Source organism: Arachis stenosperma, chromosome 1, assembly GCF_014773155.1.
Source record: "Arachis stenosperma cultivar V10309 chromosome 1, arast.V10309.gnm1.PFL2, whole genome shotgun sequence".
Taxonomy (NCBI): Eukaryota; Viridiplantae; Streptophyta; class Magnoliopsida; order Fabales; family Fabaceae; genus Arachis; species Arachis stenosperma.
The window spans coordinates 1,325,736-1,341,402 of NC_080377.1; the positions used below are offsets into that span (position 1 = coordinate 1,325,736).

The following is a 15,667-nucleotide window of genomic DNA, read 5'->3' on the forward strand; positions in this document are numbered from 1 at the left end:
AAGATCTGAACTACTTAAAATTTTCATAAAATCACTAACAAACATCTTCTGTTACTCAAAAACCTAAAAAACTTGAAAAACTTTCTGAACTTATATTTGTGTTTAGAAAAAAGTTTCCTAAACACGACTCAAATATCATTTTTGTGTATTTTTAGCCATTTCGTTTTGAACATTTTCTTTTGTTTTTTTTTCTTTATTCCTTTTTTTTATAAAATATTTAAAATAACACAAAAAATAAAAGAAAAAAAAGATAGCAGATTCAAAAGAAGAAGAAAAAAAAGGTACATAAACTGTTAAAAGTCATGTATAGCAAAATTCAGTTTAACTTAATTACTAAAAAAATTGATTAGACAACACTTCTAAAGAAGTTTATTTATTGTAATATTATGTCCTACAGGTTTTAAAGTCCACTAGAGTTTTCCATTTAATAATTCGTAAGTAATTGACACGCGTTATTAACATCATGAGAGATAGCCCAATAAAATATGATTCATTGGTAACCTATAAGATTCAAATGGCCTTTGTAATTTGTAAAGATTTTCGGACTAGATGAGATTTTATATGCAATAATTTTGCGTGAAGCTACAAGTCTACAATTAACTTTTGAGTTTTGAGGATGATTTTATAAGAAAATATCAATATACTACAACATTAAAAAAGAATAGAATATGTATGCTTGTGCTTCTTTAAATGTGAAAACTCAGGTAAAGTCGACTTCACGTGAAGTTGATATCTGAGAGTCGTTGGATGAAAATTTAGTAAAATCAATCAAATCATCTAACAATTCTCAAGTATCAACTTCACATGAGTTTTCACCTTCCTTAAATTTGTTGTGGAAGACCATGCATAAAAATTGGCACTCCCAGATCCGCAACTTCGGCACTCCTCCTTCAGAATCACTTGACATTTGTCATATGCAAATAATGTTAAAGAATCAAAGTGACTTACATCTTAAATTTCAATAATTAAATTAATTCATTTTAAACTTCAAGAAATTTAAATATTTACTCGAAAAATTAAACATGTATTAATTAATATCTAGGTAGATAACACCTTTGGCTATTGTGATGCCTCTTCGGCTTGTGAACTTTGATAATACTCGACAAGAACCTTCCATCCAGATGGGCACATAAAACCATTTGGTGGATTTTCACCATTTTTTGCATAAGCCCTCATCTACAAAATAAATCATCCAAATATATTAATAAAATATTGTGATCAGTTCTCGTTGACAGAGAGTTGTTATTTTGAAAAAACACAATCTTACATGCAAGTGAATAAGTTTAAAGAATTAACATCATCTTAAGGGGGTAGCTCACAATTTAGTGTTCACTTCCCTCTCAAATATAGATAATCATATTATAGATCATATATTTACGGTTTTAATTATTTTGTACTCTAATTAGAGCACAGTTTAAGAAATTAGTAATAATTGTTTTTTAAATTCTGATGCATTTAATGCATTAAAATATGAAAAAATTTATCTTTTTAAAAATTTTAATAAAATGTTTTCTTTTACGATATTCTTAAAATGCGTTCTAAGAACGCATGTTAATAAGACCGTATATTTATTACTAAAATTTTACAACTACTTACTTTGAACACAAATTTTTTGGAAGCTAACTCTAACCAAGAAACACAAGCAAGAGCAAGAACAATGATTTGACACTAAACTTAACCTTATGTGATTAGGAGGTGAAAGTATGGTAAGCTATTAATAGAGGCTCGTACTTCTACTCATTTTAGGTTTAACTTGTTTTATTAAACAGGTCAAATCTAAGGTTTTTCTAAAGTCTATTAGTTAAAAATGTTAGGTTATAGACTTTTAAAAAGGTTATAAAATTTGTTGGATTGAACTCATTAAAATATTTTTTGTAAAAATAAATTATTTTTAATTAGAACTTTCAACTATAGATTTATAATAGATTCAAAACAAAACTTAAGAAAAATCAATAATCAAGACTAATTAAGATAGTAATTTTTTTGTTCATAAGGAACGATTGATATATAAACAAATTGTAATTTACATATTATGAATTATAAATGATAGAATGTATTTTATGTTTATTAGATATTTTAAAGTTTTTATTTCGAGTATAATTTAAGAAACAATCTTTTCAAATAGTTTCATGGGTTTATCGGATTTTTAAACCGACCAAACTCAAACCTAAAAAAAAACTTATAAACAATCACAGTCTAAACTTAAGCCATATATATCATATGTGATACATTGTCTATATTATAATTCAATAAGAAATGAAGAATGAGCTAGCTACTCGTGATAGTAAATAGATCTTGGAATAATGAGAATCAGATACATACCTTGGTTCCAGATATAAAAAGGAAATCTTTAGCACGGCCGGGATCAAAAAATGCCATCTTATTTTCCCTATTATCATAAGCTGCCACCTGTAATTCAAATATGGAAAGAAAAGCAACAATCGTCATCATACAAAAGGCCAATAATTATAGTGTAAATATAAGAATTGACTAGTGTTAGATAAAAAATAAGACAAAAACATAGAAAAAGTGTTGTCCAGCTAAAATTTCTCGGTAATAAAGAAAAATACCGAGATTATAGAGGGCAACAAAGAAAATTAAAAAATTATTAAAATTTATTATTTTTAATAATTAATTAATCATAAATATTTAAAAATATAAAATAAAATATATTATTAATTAAATTAAAAAAATTAAACTACAAAAATTAAATTAATGACTAAGTGATAATTAAACAATAATAAATTTTAAGAAAAGTCTAGGGCCAACAATTTTATTAAATTTTGGCCAGTATGTAACTAGCAAAAAAATAAACTATTGGATAAAATCTTACATTAATCTCACACCATTAAAATTATCATTGATGGCTAAAAATCACAAAAGTTACTAGCCTTCTAACATTCCTCTGAGTTTTAATCTTCTCTAACATTTCTAACTTAAAATAGAGGACAAGTTGTTGAGGAAGTTATATTATGATTGAAAGTATATAGAGAGAGGAGCATGAAGAGAAGACTTATTACCTTGAAAGGCAAAATGTTAAGCTTGTGAAGGCCAGGAGCCATGGTGAGAACCTTTTTGCCATGATCAGGATCATAGAGATCCCTTTTCTCAGTTGGATGAGCCATGCCGGCAGGATCCCGACCAACAATATAGAAGTTGGCACCGGCATTTATTCGTGCCTTGGCATGCCACTGCACTTCCGTTGGTCCTGCATAATGCATTGGTGATGGAAATATGGCCACTATGGTAGTCTCTGGATCAAGAACACCATCTTCTAGAACCTAACTTGACAATTAATCAATATATACTTAGATCAAGCAATTTTTACTGGTAAAAATTTAACTTTACGTGAAGTTAATAACAAGTTTAACTAAATTGTCATCTAACGGATTTCAATTATCAACTTCATAGGAAATTAATTGCATAGGTATCAATTTCACTTAAAGCCGACTGCACATGAGTTTTCACCAATAACAAGTTATATTATTTTTGGAGTATAATCACCTTGCTATGTTGTTCCATCCTAACATCCAAGGGTACATCATCAGCCTTTGTGAAACCTCCAAGAGGATGAAGCAACAAAATTGGATTCTTGTATCCCATTTCCAACAGGCGCTTCCGAGTATCATTCATCAACAAAGCATGACCATTATGCACTGGGTTTCTTAACTGGAATGCAAAAACTGCATCAGCTTTACGCGATTCAAATTCTTTCCGAAGTTGTTTAGGGGAGAGTCTATAGTTATCAAGTCCATCACTATATTTGATTGGTTTTAGAACTTCCAAATCTCCTCCAATTAACCAATCCCCTGATGGAGTAATCACTTCATCAACATAAGGCAATCCTGGAGCAGTTGTTCCCCATGTTCTGGCAATTCTTTCTTCTTTGTTATGCTTGTATATTTCAATACTGCAAAAAATGTTCCATTGATACAGATACGAGATACGATACAAGATACGCACAATTCGAGTATGGAAAAGTATAAGGTACCAACATATTATCCGCCAACTTCTGCCAACTCTTATTTATATTTATGTTTTATGGAAGTGTGTTCGTAGATGTGTCTAATAATTAATATATTTTAAATACATATATAAAAAGACACATCCAGAAAATATATCTATAAAGACACTTCTATTAAACACAGTTATAAAAAAGACATTTTTATTAGACACATCCACGAACACACTTCCATGAAACACAATTATAAATAAAAGTTGGCAGATATGCTGTTGGTAACGTAGCGGAACCGTTCAAGTATTGAACAATAAACTAACCTAAAAACAAGAAAGGTTTAATTTAATTTGGTGAAAAAGAAAGACTAACCTTCGAAGAATAGCAACAAAATCTCCAAGAGGCCCAACCAAAGCAACATGCAAAGATGAGCCGATTCTCTCTTTTATTTCGTCGTCAATTGCCAACACAATCGGAAGGGACATATTCACAACAGAGCCATCTTCCATCCTCAAACAATTAAAATGCAAACTCTGAAGGTACTCATTCTCTCTCATGAACCCTCTCAATGGGCTAGCCCACCCTTCACTTATCACATGCACCCATTCCATATCAATTCTCGTGAGATTTACCTTCGCCATCGACTCTACCTCTGCCATCTTCGAATCTCTTTGGCTCTCCGGCACTATCAGATCCACCAATGTACCTCCATCAGGCTCTATCAATGAGCTCTTTATCATATTCTTATTACTATTATTACACTTTATTCTTTTTTTCACCTTGCACTTCTTGATAATGATCAATGAGTTAATGTTGTAAATAGATTTGGCAAGATTGTATTTGCTCTTGTGTCTGAGGTTGTTGAGTTGCGATGTTAGATGTAATTTGATTGTTAGAGACATTATTATTCTATAGTGGGAAATTATATTATGTTTTTTTGAGAGAGAAATTAACAAGTAACTAATGTTGTAGTGTAATACAAGAAAATACTATGTGTAGAGAGTTTAATAAAAACTAAAGTGGTGTCTATGATCATGGCGAAAATGTTGTAACGGTAGAGGACCATAAAACACAAGTGGCTCTCTAGTGCTTTTATTTTGACTTTTTAGCGCTTGTAGAGAAAAGAAAATGTAGGCCATTGATGCACCAAACATGCATGCAGCCACCAACATATATTTTTTTCATTTTTATAAAAATGTCATGTGGATACTACAAAAAAAATCAGCGTGAATGAATTATTATGTATTTTTATATAAATATATATTATTTAATTTATTTTTAATATATATTCTATAAAAATAAATGATTTATTGTCTAATTTTTTATATTAATAATAATTTCGGGGCTTTATTTGAAACCGGTGAATTGGACTGTAAGGAAAGGTCTAAATTTAAATGGAAGTGGTCTTTGACTTGTACTACATTCTGAAAGTCGTTGTTTTTGAGTTGTGAATTTGAAGGAATGGAAATAGTACCTGTAAGATACTTCAATACTTAAATCAGTAAGAGATTAAAATAAGTTTAGAATATTAGAATTTTTTTGCATTTGAGTGTCAGAGTATTTATAGGAAGTGAGCCAATAACCACGCTAAAATAGTTCTACTTCTAAAGTGAATAACTGTCTCTTTATTTTAGAGTTGTTCAAATATCTCTTCTAAAAGTGAAAGAAAAATTTATAGAAATTTAGGATTAGACCTTTTAACTTAATTTGGGCCTGACTTTATTATTTGAGTTAAGATATGAATAATAATTTTTTTAAATAATTATAAAAAAGGGTTATAAAACTTTAGGGTTGGAAAATATGGTGACGATGATTTTGATTATTGTTAATGTATTTGGTTGAGGGCTTTAAGAGAATGAAGATGATGATGGATGATTAATTTAAGAATTTAACGTTCTTTATTAGCGAAATCAACAAAATTCAATAATTGAGTATTTTGTCAAATATAACTTATTTTTTATGGTTATAAAAATAGTTTGATTATTTTATAGTTAATTTTATCAATATGTAATGAAGAAAGAGATTATAAAAAAAATTATAATAAACTATAATATTATAATTACTATTAAGATGAATTTTATTCAATTCTTTTTAAAATAACATATAAGTTATTTTTTATGATGTATGTGTCATATTTTAACTGGTCATTATCCTAATCATAGATAGATTATTTTGTAATTTATTATTTGAGATGGATAATGATATAATTTTTTAAAATATCAAAACTCTATTCTCGTTAATTGAAGTACCTTTCGACCTCTCTATTCTTTCTTCAAGTAGTCTTTCCAAGCATCGGCATACTGCCCTCTCACGCAATTTCTCTTTCTCTTTTTATCATCTCTTAACGACGTCATCGCTATCTCACTCCTGTCTTCTCACTAATCCAACTATGACTAAGATAATGACCAATTAAAATATAACACATCATAAAGAATAACTTATATATTATTTTAGAGGAGATTAGATAAAATTCACCTACTATTAAATATAGTAGATATTTTTGAAAATGTTAGCCGGTGATTATTTTTTGTTCCGTTTATTTTGGTAATTTTTCATATTAAAAATTGGTGTTACTCAGTTCTTTTTTTTTTACCTATTTTGCTGATATATTAATTTTATCACTCTCTGCGTAAATTATTTAGTTTGCTTTTGTTCCAACTCTATCTTATCCCTAATAAATGGTAGCAAAGTCACTTTATTTTAGAGTAAAAGTTCAATTCTTCATATACTTTGCGTGGTTGCAGGTTTGTCTAATTTTCTATATTAGAAAAAAATTTACCTTAATATAAGATGTCGATCAAAAAATTTAAATTTATAATGATAAAATTTAACGGTTTAATGACTTCCAGTTATAAAAATTAAAGGTACAAACGTTGTTAGATCAACAAGACATAACTAGGACAGTAAATGGAATAATAGAAACAATGTGGCAAAAGCAAGAAGTACAGTTCAATTATACTTGGCAAACAACATATTAAGAGAAGTAATTGATGAAAAAACTGCTGATTTATTGTGAAAAACCTGAATAAAAAAATGTTTATCAAGACTTTGTCTAACAAAATATACCAAAAGAAAAGATTGTATACATTTAAATATTTACTGGAGGGTATAATCAAATTCTAGTATATATATGTTACAACACTCAGAATTTTACTATACATTCACCACAGTATATATATATATATATATATATATTTCTTTTTACCAGAGATAGGAGACTCGAACCTATAATCTTTTAATTGAGTATAGAAAGACTATGTTATTTAAACTATAATTTATTGGCACATTCACTACAATATTACATCACTACATTAGAAGAGAACTTATTACTTAAAAAATATTCGAAACTTTGAACTTGCTTCGTTGCTTCTTGCTATTTGTTTAGTATTTTTTTTTTTTTGGTGTATTAAAACATTAGATCATCTCTTATTTATAGGCAACAAAAAACTTCGATACCACTTATTAAAAAATTGTGATGTCATAGCTTACATTTTTAATTAATAATATCTCCAACAACCACTCCACCACCAATGTCTTCTTGAAATTTTAATGCCCTGCTTTAGATGTGGCTAGAGAACTCATTGCCTATAATCTATATATATGAGATGGTCTGAAGTCTCAATACACCAAGAAAACAACGAAGCAAGTTTAAAGTTTCGTGTGTTTTCTAATTGAATTCTCTTGTAATGTATAGTGAAATTTTGAGTGTTATAATCTTAATATAAACTAGAATTGTTATACCTTTTAATACTCACCAAGTTTTACAAATTGTGATAAAAGAAAATCTTATTACTATAATATACTATGTCATAACTACCGTTAAATATTATAGTAGATATATTATTTTAGAATGTTATTCTGTAATTTTTGTCCCATTTATTTAAAAAAAATTATATTAAAATATTAGTTTTTTTATATATTTATCTATTTTGTTGGCCGGATTTTTTTATTTAAATTATTTAAATATAATATTAACAAAAATTGTGTAATATGAAGTGTATTTACATATCCTGAATACAATGTCCTAAATTAAGTTAAACGTACATTCCGGGTACACTATATCCTGGATATGAAACAACGTAATGAAACACAACAACGTGCTACCCAAATATATCTAAAATGCGGTAATTGGATACTATATATTCGAGATATATGCATAATAAAAAAAGGGCAAAGTACATAACATGTATTGGAATGCTATATAAAGTGTGTAGCCGAGATCCTTGCCTTCATTCTAAATTCTTGATTCTCATTAGTCAATTTCATATGAAGACAATTACATGTGAAAAATAAAAAAATTAGTAAAAATCTCAGATTCAGTTATTTTTATGTGAAGATAATAATTAAAAATTATTAGATATTAATTTGGTAAAACATATTAAATCGTCTGTCACCAAAAAAAAAAATTAAATCGTCTGAAAATCTTTAACTATCATTTTATATATATAAAAAGTGGTGCAATGGATAGATGGAACTTACAAAGCCAAAACCACGAGTTTTAAATCTTGGCTCAACCATGACATACTTGGAGCAATAAGTTCCAAGAAGGTGCATCACGTAAGGGACTTCGTCAAAAGCCGCATCGATACCATCATTAGCACTTCCTTTTGTGAAGAGATCATTGCATTCTTCTGCAGATTTATATATCTTAAGCTGGTTTTCATGGAACCCCAAATCCTTCAAGATTTCATGAACAAAAGAACCTTCCAAATAACCAACATTCAACCAATTCTTTAAGAGTTGATGAACATCTGTAAATGCTGGGCGTAGTCGTTCAACTGTTAAGAGAGGTAAGACTTGCAGTGTAGCTTTGAACCAGAATTTGAACTACAAAAACCGCAACTAGTTGTTGTCATGAAATAGTCCAATAAATGGTGCAGTGATGAACTTTAAGGCGTATGAAATCATGAAAAACCTGCCATGGTTGCAGGTAATATTCATTGAACTTATCATGAAAAGAGCTGTCCTAACTTGACAATTAGTAGCACAAAACCAATCAAGAACTTATTACTTTCCTCTCAAACTCATGCTCTTACGCTTCTGGCTTAGTGCATAACGTCTTGCCATAGCATGATTATAGAACTTCCTCATGTGATCTGAAAGCCTGTGAATGGCATGGAGATCACCAATTGTCGAGAGTTGCATCAAAAAGGAATCGAACTTCCTATATGGCAACTTTATTCCCTTGTTTATCACTTCTTCCAAAAGAATAAAAGCGTCGTCAATTCTATTGCAGCGAAATAGCCCCTCAACCATCACACAGTAAGTGTGTGTGTCCGGTCTGCAAACTCGCTCCTCCATTTCGTGCCAAGTCTCAAATGCCCCATCAGGATCATCCATATCAAAAAACATTGAAATCAGCATATTATAAGTCTGAACACTAGGAAGGCAACCGAATTCAATCATTCTTCCATATAGTTTAAGGGCTTCCTCAGACTTCTTATTGTCACAAAGGACCTTGAGGAAACAATTATAAGTAACAATATCTGGAGGGTAACCTTTATTTCCCATCTCATCCAAGAACTTGTAAGCTTCATCTATCTTTCCATTCAAACACATCCCTTCAATTATATCCTTGTATGTTGAAACATCAGGAAGGCAACCATTGCTAATCATATGCCCCGTAAGTTCAAAACACTCCTCCATTCTATCATTTTGCACAAGCGCCACAATTACAATTGCATAAGTCTTTGCAGTGGGAGAAGATATGGTTGAACCTTTCGTTCTCATGAATTCGAAAAGATTTAGTGCCTCGGTTATCATGCCTGCCTTGAAAAAGGTATCAAGGGCGGCGTTGTAAGTGAAATTGTCAGGCTTATGACCCAATTCAATCATCTCTTCCAGGAATTTCATTGCCCTAGTCGGGTTTCTAGCCCTACACCAGCCGAAAACCAATATATTGTGTGTATCTGCATTCGGCTTGATCCTTTTCCTAACTTTCTTATACAGACCTTCAGCATCCTCAACTAAGCAACACTTGCACAGGGCATCCAAGAGCAAGTTAAATGCATTTATTTCTGGCTGCGTCTTCACTCTTATCCTCTTCTTCTTCGCAAGCTTCTGCACACGAGTCAGATACTTCTCTGTATACCTCCTCAAAATCGTCAAGAGGACTTCAACTGGCACCGTGTTCTTGTTATGCCTCTTCATATACTCCAGCATGTCGCAAACTATCTGGAACTGCTTAGTCTTGTACTTAGTACAAGATAAGATGTCCATCATATCATTATAAGCACAAGGCTCATGTGAATAATTCTGTTGACAGCCAGCCCAAGTGAAGAACCGAAATGCAATCTTTTCATCATAACGAAGCCTATACAACACCCCGGTGACCAATGGGGTAGACAATGGAACACCCAATTGATCAAGGGCATTTTCCAAATTGGTTAAACCTAGTGAACTATCCATCACAGAGTTGTAAACTTTATCAACATAGCTCTCTAAACCATTAACTTCTTCAACATTCACACTAAAGCTAGAATTTTGGATCACTGAGACAGTTTCTGAACAATAATTCCGCATTGGAACAACATGTTTACCAAAAGAGTGAATATGCAGTGATAAAGACTGAATTAAGTAAACACAAGAAGCATGTGATCTTGAAATATGGCAAGGGGAGTGCTGAAAAGAAGAAAAAACTGGCAATTGAAGTGTGGCTTCAGTTTGAGGTGGAGCTTGAAGGGTTAATATCGAAAAGGAAGGACTTTTCAGATAGTTTAGGTACCTATGAAACATACCCACCATCGTTTTGCTTCTTGAAATCGAAGGCATTGATGAAATAGATTATAGCAATACAAATTTGGATTGTGGGTATGTGTAGGTTTTATGCGAAGTACTTAGAAACAGAGGAATGGGAATGGGAGGGAAGAGCTTACAGTGACTGATGATGCAGCTTCGTTCCAAATTCGGCGTCGTTTTTGAGAGGGAAGACTGGAGGGGCCAAAGAGTAGCATAAGGCATAGTGGTTTTCATTTTTCGGGCATCAAAACGACGCCGATTCTGGGGGTATATGACAAAATTCGATTTGATTTTTACAACAACGATAAAAGTAGATAAATAAGAGTTATATATGAGAATATAAAAGAGTTATATCTTAGGAGAATATCCTTACTTTTTGATTTATATTGCATCTGAATTGTGTATTTTATTCTTTATTACAATTATTATAATTGATTGACCATTTAACCTTTTTGAAATATACCTCCTGCTATTTGTCTATTTTATCCCTCCTTTTGTGTATTTGGTGACCAATCTAACCCCAGAAGATTTTTTTCGTTTTAAAATTTTTGGGCCAGTTATATATATATTATTTACTTGCTGTAAGTGTAGATCTCTATCATAGTTCATCATGCTAACATTATTCTAATTTATTTATTAAAATTTATTCACTTCAATTTAATTATAATAAATAATAAAGTATATTTTGTAAGAAACCAAAACATAAATAACAGAAATATAATTTGAATTTTACACATAAATATTTAAGCATTTCAATGAGTTTAATTTTAATCCACTAATACTATAAATAATTTTACAACTAATCAAATTCATATGTTTTGATAACTTATTTGTTTGGTTGTGTAATTATTCCTTTTAGTTAAATTTAAACTCTGGTCGTTTTATCTTCTTGCTGTTTATCAATGACACTTACTAAATTTAATTTTGAGGACAAAGCAATGATTATAACCTGCATAAAACATGTCTCTCAGGAAGAAAGCCAAGATGAAAGTAATTAATTTGTAATAAAATTACTTCATGGAAAATATACTAGCACCTGTATTAAGGGAATACAATACAACCTCTCAGTCTTTAACTGGTTAACACTTAACACAAGATAAAACACTCAAAATCACTGTGTAAGCAAGTTACCAAATCAAATCTATACATATTTATATTATCTAATTATTAGAAGGAGGATGAAGCCTAGTTTGGTACACAGACTGCACTCTTGATTCCAACAAACACACATATTTGTCAAGCATAGAGACCACAACTTCAAATTCAGTTACTTGCTTCTCTATGGCATCAATCTGCTCAACATATTCGTTGAAGCTACCACTCTTGCATTTCAACTGCTCCACAAAAACCCTCAACCCTGAAGCTAAGTCGCCATAACCTTTGTACTCTTCCGCAACCCTCACATTCATCTTCTCTAATAACTCAAGTTGATTATTAGTCCCCTAACTCACATAAAACCATTGTCAAACTTGATATTCCAAATAATGTTGTATCCTCAGATAGTTTACATGATTTGTAATTCATTGGAATTGTTTGGAACAAGGGTTTTTACCTGAAGCTCCGATTTGATCATTGTGCTAATGCTGCTAAAGAGATCATTGAGTGACTCTGTAAGTTCATCACGCTTCTGATTTTGTGGTTCACCATTGTTTGCGCCATCCATGGTCACACCGGGTAGTTAAGACTCTGCAATTTGCAAGGGAAGGGTTGTAGTAATGGAGAAACCGAAGATGGTGATCTAACCACTTGTTGTTTTTGAGGTCCAGACCGCTGCTGTTTCATATATATGTATATATATAATCAAAATAAAATTTAACAAGAAAAGAAAAAAGAAGAAGAAAACTTCCTAATTAGTTGTAAATGGATTATTTTGGTTTCTTGTCTTTCATTTTTCTTTACTCTTTTTTTACTATTTAAAATTTGTCCCTTTAACTTCTAAAAAAAAATTATAAATCTTATCTTTTGAGCTATATTCTAATTTAGTCCTTTGATCACTTACTCTTAGAATTTGTCAATGCAAGGTTAGGTGCTACTGGAATCTGCAGGAGCTGAAAAGCGACAAGGCTGATTCGGCTTTATCCTTTAATTAAATGAGGAACTTATTTGTGTTCTATTATTTTGAGGTGAATGAAACAGTGATTCTTAATGGGTAAATACCAAATATAGTGGCTGGACTTGGAGAATCTAATATATTTGAGGAAGTATAATTTAGTTTCACCTTAACAGAATGAACACAACTTAATTTTAACCTGCACAGAGGTGATGCAGACAGAGGCATAGATCACCATCAATCAACCATTAAAGAATTTCTCTGTAAGTCAGTTAAAGAATTTTTAATTCCTAGACTTGTGGATGTGCAAGAGATATAAGAGCATTTGCATGGGACCTTTAGATACTATCCTGGGTAACAGATTGACATTGTGGCTGTTTATGTGATATCTATCCTTCCCCCAATTTAATCATTTGAATGTATATTGATTTAGTGGTTTTATTCTAATCTTTTTGTGATAAATTAGCAAATATTACACAAACATCTTTGAAGCATGGAGAGTTTTACATGAAAATATTTGTACCCTTGTTATAAAAAATAGAAATCTAATAGATTCAATCTTTACAAGTTAACACCTAATAAATTGTTAAACTAATCTGTGCCTTGTATTTAAAAAAGATAACCAATGACCTTGGTAGATATATAGTTAGAGTACTATTAAACAGCTATAGAATGTCAATTCTACTAACATATAGCCTGCATAGTCCAAAGTTTCTAATGCTATATGGCCAATCTAGTCTACCAATATATAGTTTGCATAGTCCATGGTCCAATGTTTTTCTAAATGGTGTATAAAAGAATTTCATATAAAATTGTTTGATTTAGCACTTCCCCGCGCATAGCGCTATGCGCAGGCACATATACTAGTAAGATAACAATTCTAATTTGACAGGATAAAGATAACAAAGCAATGATGAGGCCAAACAAGATTTTGATGTCTATGATGAGAACAAAGAAGGGTTGATTGATGCCATGGAGTTGCAGAGAGTTCTATGCATTTTGCTACTTAAGGAAGCAAGAGTTGCATCTTGGATGTGGTGGTAAAAATAATAAATTGCACTTTTTTTCAGGTGTCATTGTTGAATATACACATCTTGGAGGCAGGTTTCAGGTTTGAATTATATTGCTTTTGGGAGAGGTATCCAATGCAATGTAATACTTTTCCCAACATCAAAGTTTATCATCAATAACAACAAAAACTCAACAGCATAGCAACAAATTCAACAAAACAGCAACAGCAACAGCAACAAAGACACAGCAAATTACAAAAAAAAATAGCTAAGGCAATAACAACTCAACAAGACAGCAAGGGATCAGAGGACAGAGGACCTACCGGAACGACACAGCGAAGCAACGGGCAAGACGGCGCGACGGGAGGTGACGACAGGAGGTAGCAAGGGAGGCGGAGGCGGTGGTGGAGGGAAGGAGTCGCCGGCTCAGAAAGACAGAGGAGAGAGGCGCTGGTACGAGGGACAAGGGAGAAGAAGAGCTGAAGAGGAGCATGAATTGGGCTGGTGGGGTTACATTTTTTTTTTTTGAGAAAATACCCGTCCGTCCATTTTTAGGAACATCAAAAGGTTAAAAAAAAAGAGGATAAAAGTAACCCAAATAAGTTGAGATTATTGATTCTTATAAGAATTTAATTTTGCCAATGAGCCTTGGCTCTAGTGGCATTTCTCCCCTCTCCCCACCTCAAGGTCTAGGGTTCAACCCTAGAGGATGCAATTGAGAAAAAAATGTGATAAATATGTGAGGAGTGTGTGGATGTGTTGTGTATCTAGGATTAGGGGTTGTCCAATCCATTTAATTTTGATGTATTCCGTGTAAAATTATTTAAAAAAATATAAAAAAATAACGTATATATTAAATAACGTGATCAATGAATTAGAAAAAAAAAGTGAAATTAATTTTAAAATTTAAACTTTTAATTAATTGAATATTATCAAATTTTAAAATAAAAAATTTAGGATTAACATCCCTAAACACATTTATATTATGTACAATTCTTAAACATTTTTTTATCTCTGCCACGCAATCTCTAGAGGATACCCAACCCGACCCAACCCGGTCGGGTAGGGTTGCCAACCCGATCCGCTGCGGGTTAAGTCTCAACCCTACCCGCCCTACCCGCACCCCCATAATATGTGTTATATATGTTTAAAAATGTTACATATGGGAGTTGAATCAAGGACCTTAAGCATGTGCAAAAGGTTCCTAGCCACTGAACCAAGGATACTTGTGTTATTTGTGAGATATTTGTGTCATTATAATATTTTTTTTGTCAACCCGCGGGTAGGGTCGGATACCCGCGGGTTGAGCGCGGGTAGGGTTAGGGTTGGGTATTTCTCAACCCGCGGATAGGGTAGGGTTGAGTGTTAGTTAAAAACTCAACCCGCGGGTAGGGTTAGGGTTGGGTTCAAACCCTACCCTACCCTACCCATTGCCACCCCTACAGCCAGTGCTGTTTCACGATCCCGTATTTCCGCTTACGTTGCTATTCACGACTCCATGGCCGCCACCTCCACAATGCCCCATCAGTCCGCATCCATAGTTCGCCATCGCCACTGGTGAGAGCTTTGACGTGAGGTGCTTGTCCAACCGAGAGTGTCGTTATCCAGTGATACCTATGCAGCCGCAGCCACTACTGTTTTGCGATCCCATGCTCCCGCCACCGTTGTTGTTCACGACTCTTATCAACTAAATCGGATGTTCATTTTACTATGTATGCGGATGGTTCTTTTCATTCTAAAGTGGATATTTATTTGGGTATATTATTAGTATTTTACTTGATTTGCTTGATTCTGCATGCACATGCTCCGCATGATGTTCATTTTACTATATATGCGGAGAGTTCTTTTCACTAAGATGTGAATGTTTATTTGGGTCAATACCATTTGGGTGAACGAAGCAAAGCGGCACGCGAT

The 15,667-nt window shown here is 32.2% G+C and overlaps 2 protein-coding genes across 4 annotated transcripts; both read right to left on the bottom strand.

Annotated features, from left to right (window-relative positions):
• Window positions 1-1,059: 1,059 nt before the first annotated feature.
• On the bottom strand, window positions 1,060-10,812 carry LOC130939183 (ATP sulfurylase 2-like). The gene is made up of 7 exons (XM_057867292.1): window positions 10,567-10,812; window positions 6,549-6,576; window positions 4,328-4,723; window positions 3,505-3,910; window positions 3,021-3,281; window positions 2,323-2,409; window positions 1,060-1,176 (listed from the first exon to the last, which is right to left on the bottom strand). Exons 1-7 carry the CDS (start codon window positions 10,724-10,726, stop codon window positions 1,060-1,062), a joined length of 1,455 nt encoding a protein of 484 aa, XP_057723275.1. The 5' UTR covers window positions 10,727-10,812.
• Window positions 10,813-11,707: 895 nt separating this feature from the next.
• LOC130940139 (biogenesis of lysosome-related organelles complex 1 subunit 2) lies at window positions 11,708-14,315 on the bottom strand. Of its 3 annotated transcripts, none has more exons than XM_057868196.1 (3): window positions 14,077-14,315; window positions 12,246-12,466; window positions 11,708-12,135 (listed from the first exon to the last, which is right to left on the bottom strand). In XM_057868196.1, exons 2-3 carry the CDS (start codon window positions 12,354-12,356, stop codon window positions 11,854-11,856), a joined length of 393 nt encoding a protein of 130 aa, XP_057724179.1. In that variant the 5' UTR covers window positions 12,357-12,466; window positions 14,077-14,315; the 3' UTR covers window positions 11,708-11,853. The 3 variants fall into 3 exon arrangements, with proteins under 3 accessions (XP_057724179.1, XP_057724173.1, XP_057724187.1); XM_057868190.1 differs by having other exon boundaries at window positions 12,246-12,463; window positions 14,077-14,302; XM_057868204.1 differs by having other exon boundaries at window positions 12,246-12,379; window positions 14,077-14,299.
• Window positions 14,316-15,667: the final 1,352 nt, after the last annotated feature.

Bases quoted from the DNA above. Each gene is read 5' to 3' on its own strand.
- LOC130940139 (XM_057868196.1), bottom strand. From the start codon at position 12,356: ATGGATGGCGCAAACAATGGTGAACCACAAAATCAGAAGCGTGATGAA. The intron at 12,136-12,245 runs GTAAAAACCCTT...TATGTGAGTTAG, and splicing joins TGATCAAATCGGAGCTTCAG to GGGACTAATAATCAACTTGA.
- LOC130939183 (XM_057867292.1), bottom strand. From the start codon at position 10,726: ATGCCTTCGATTTCAAGAAGCAAAACGATGGTGGGTATGTTTCATAGG. The intron at 6,577-10,566 runs GCCATATTTCAA...TTACGCAGAGAG, and splicing joins TTCTTTTCAGCACTCCCCTT to TGATAAAATTAATATATCAG. The intron at 2,410-3,020 runs GTAATAAGTCTT...TTTGAATTACAG, and splicing joins TTAACATTTTGCCTTTCAAG to GTGGCAGCTTATGATAATAG.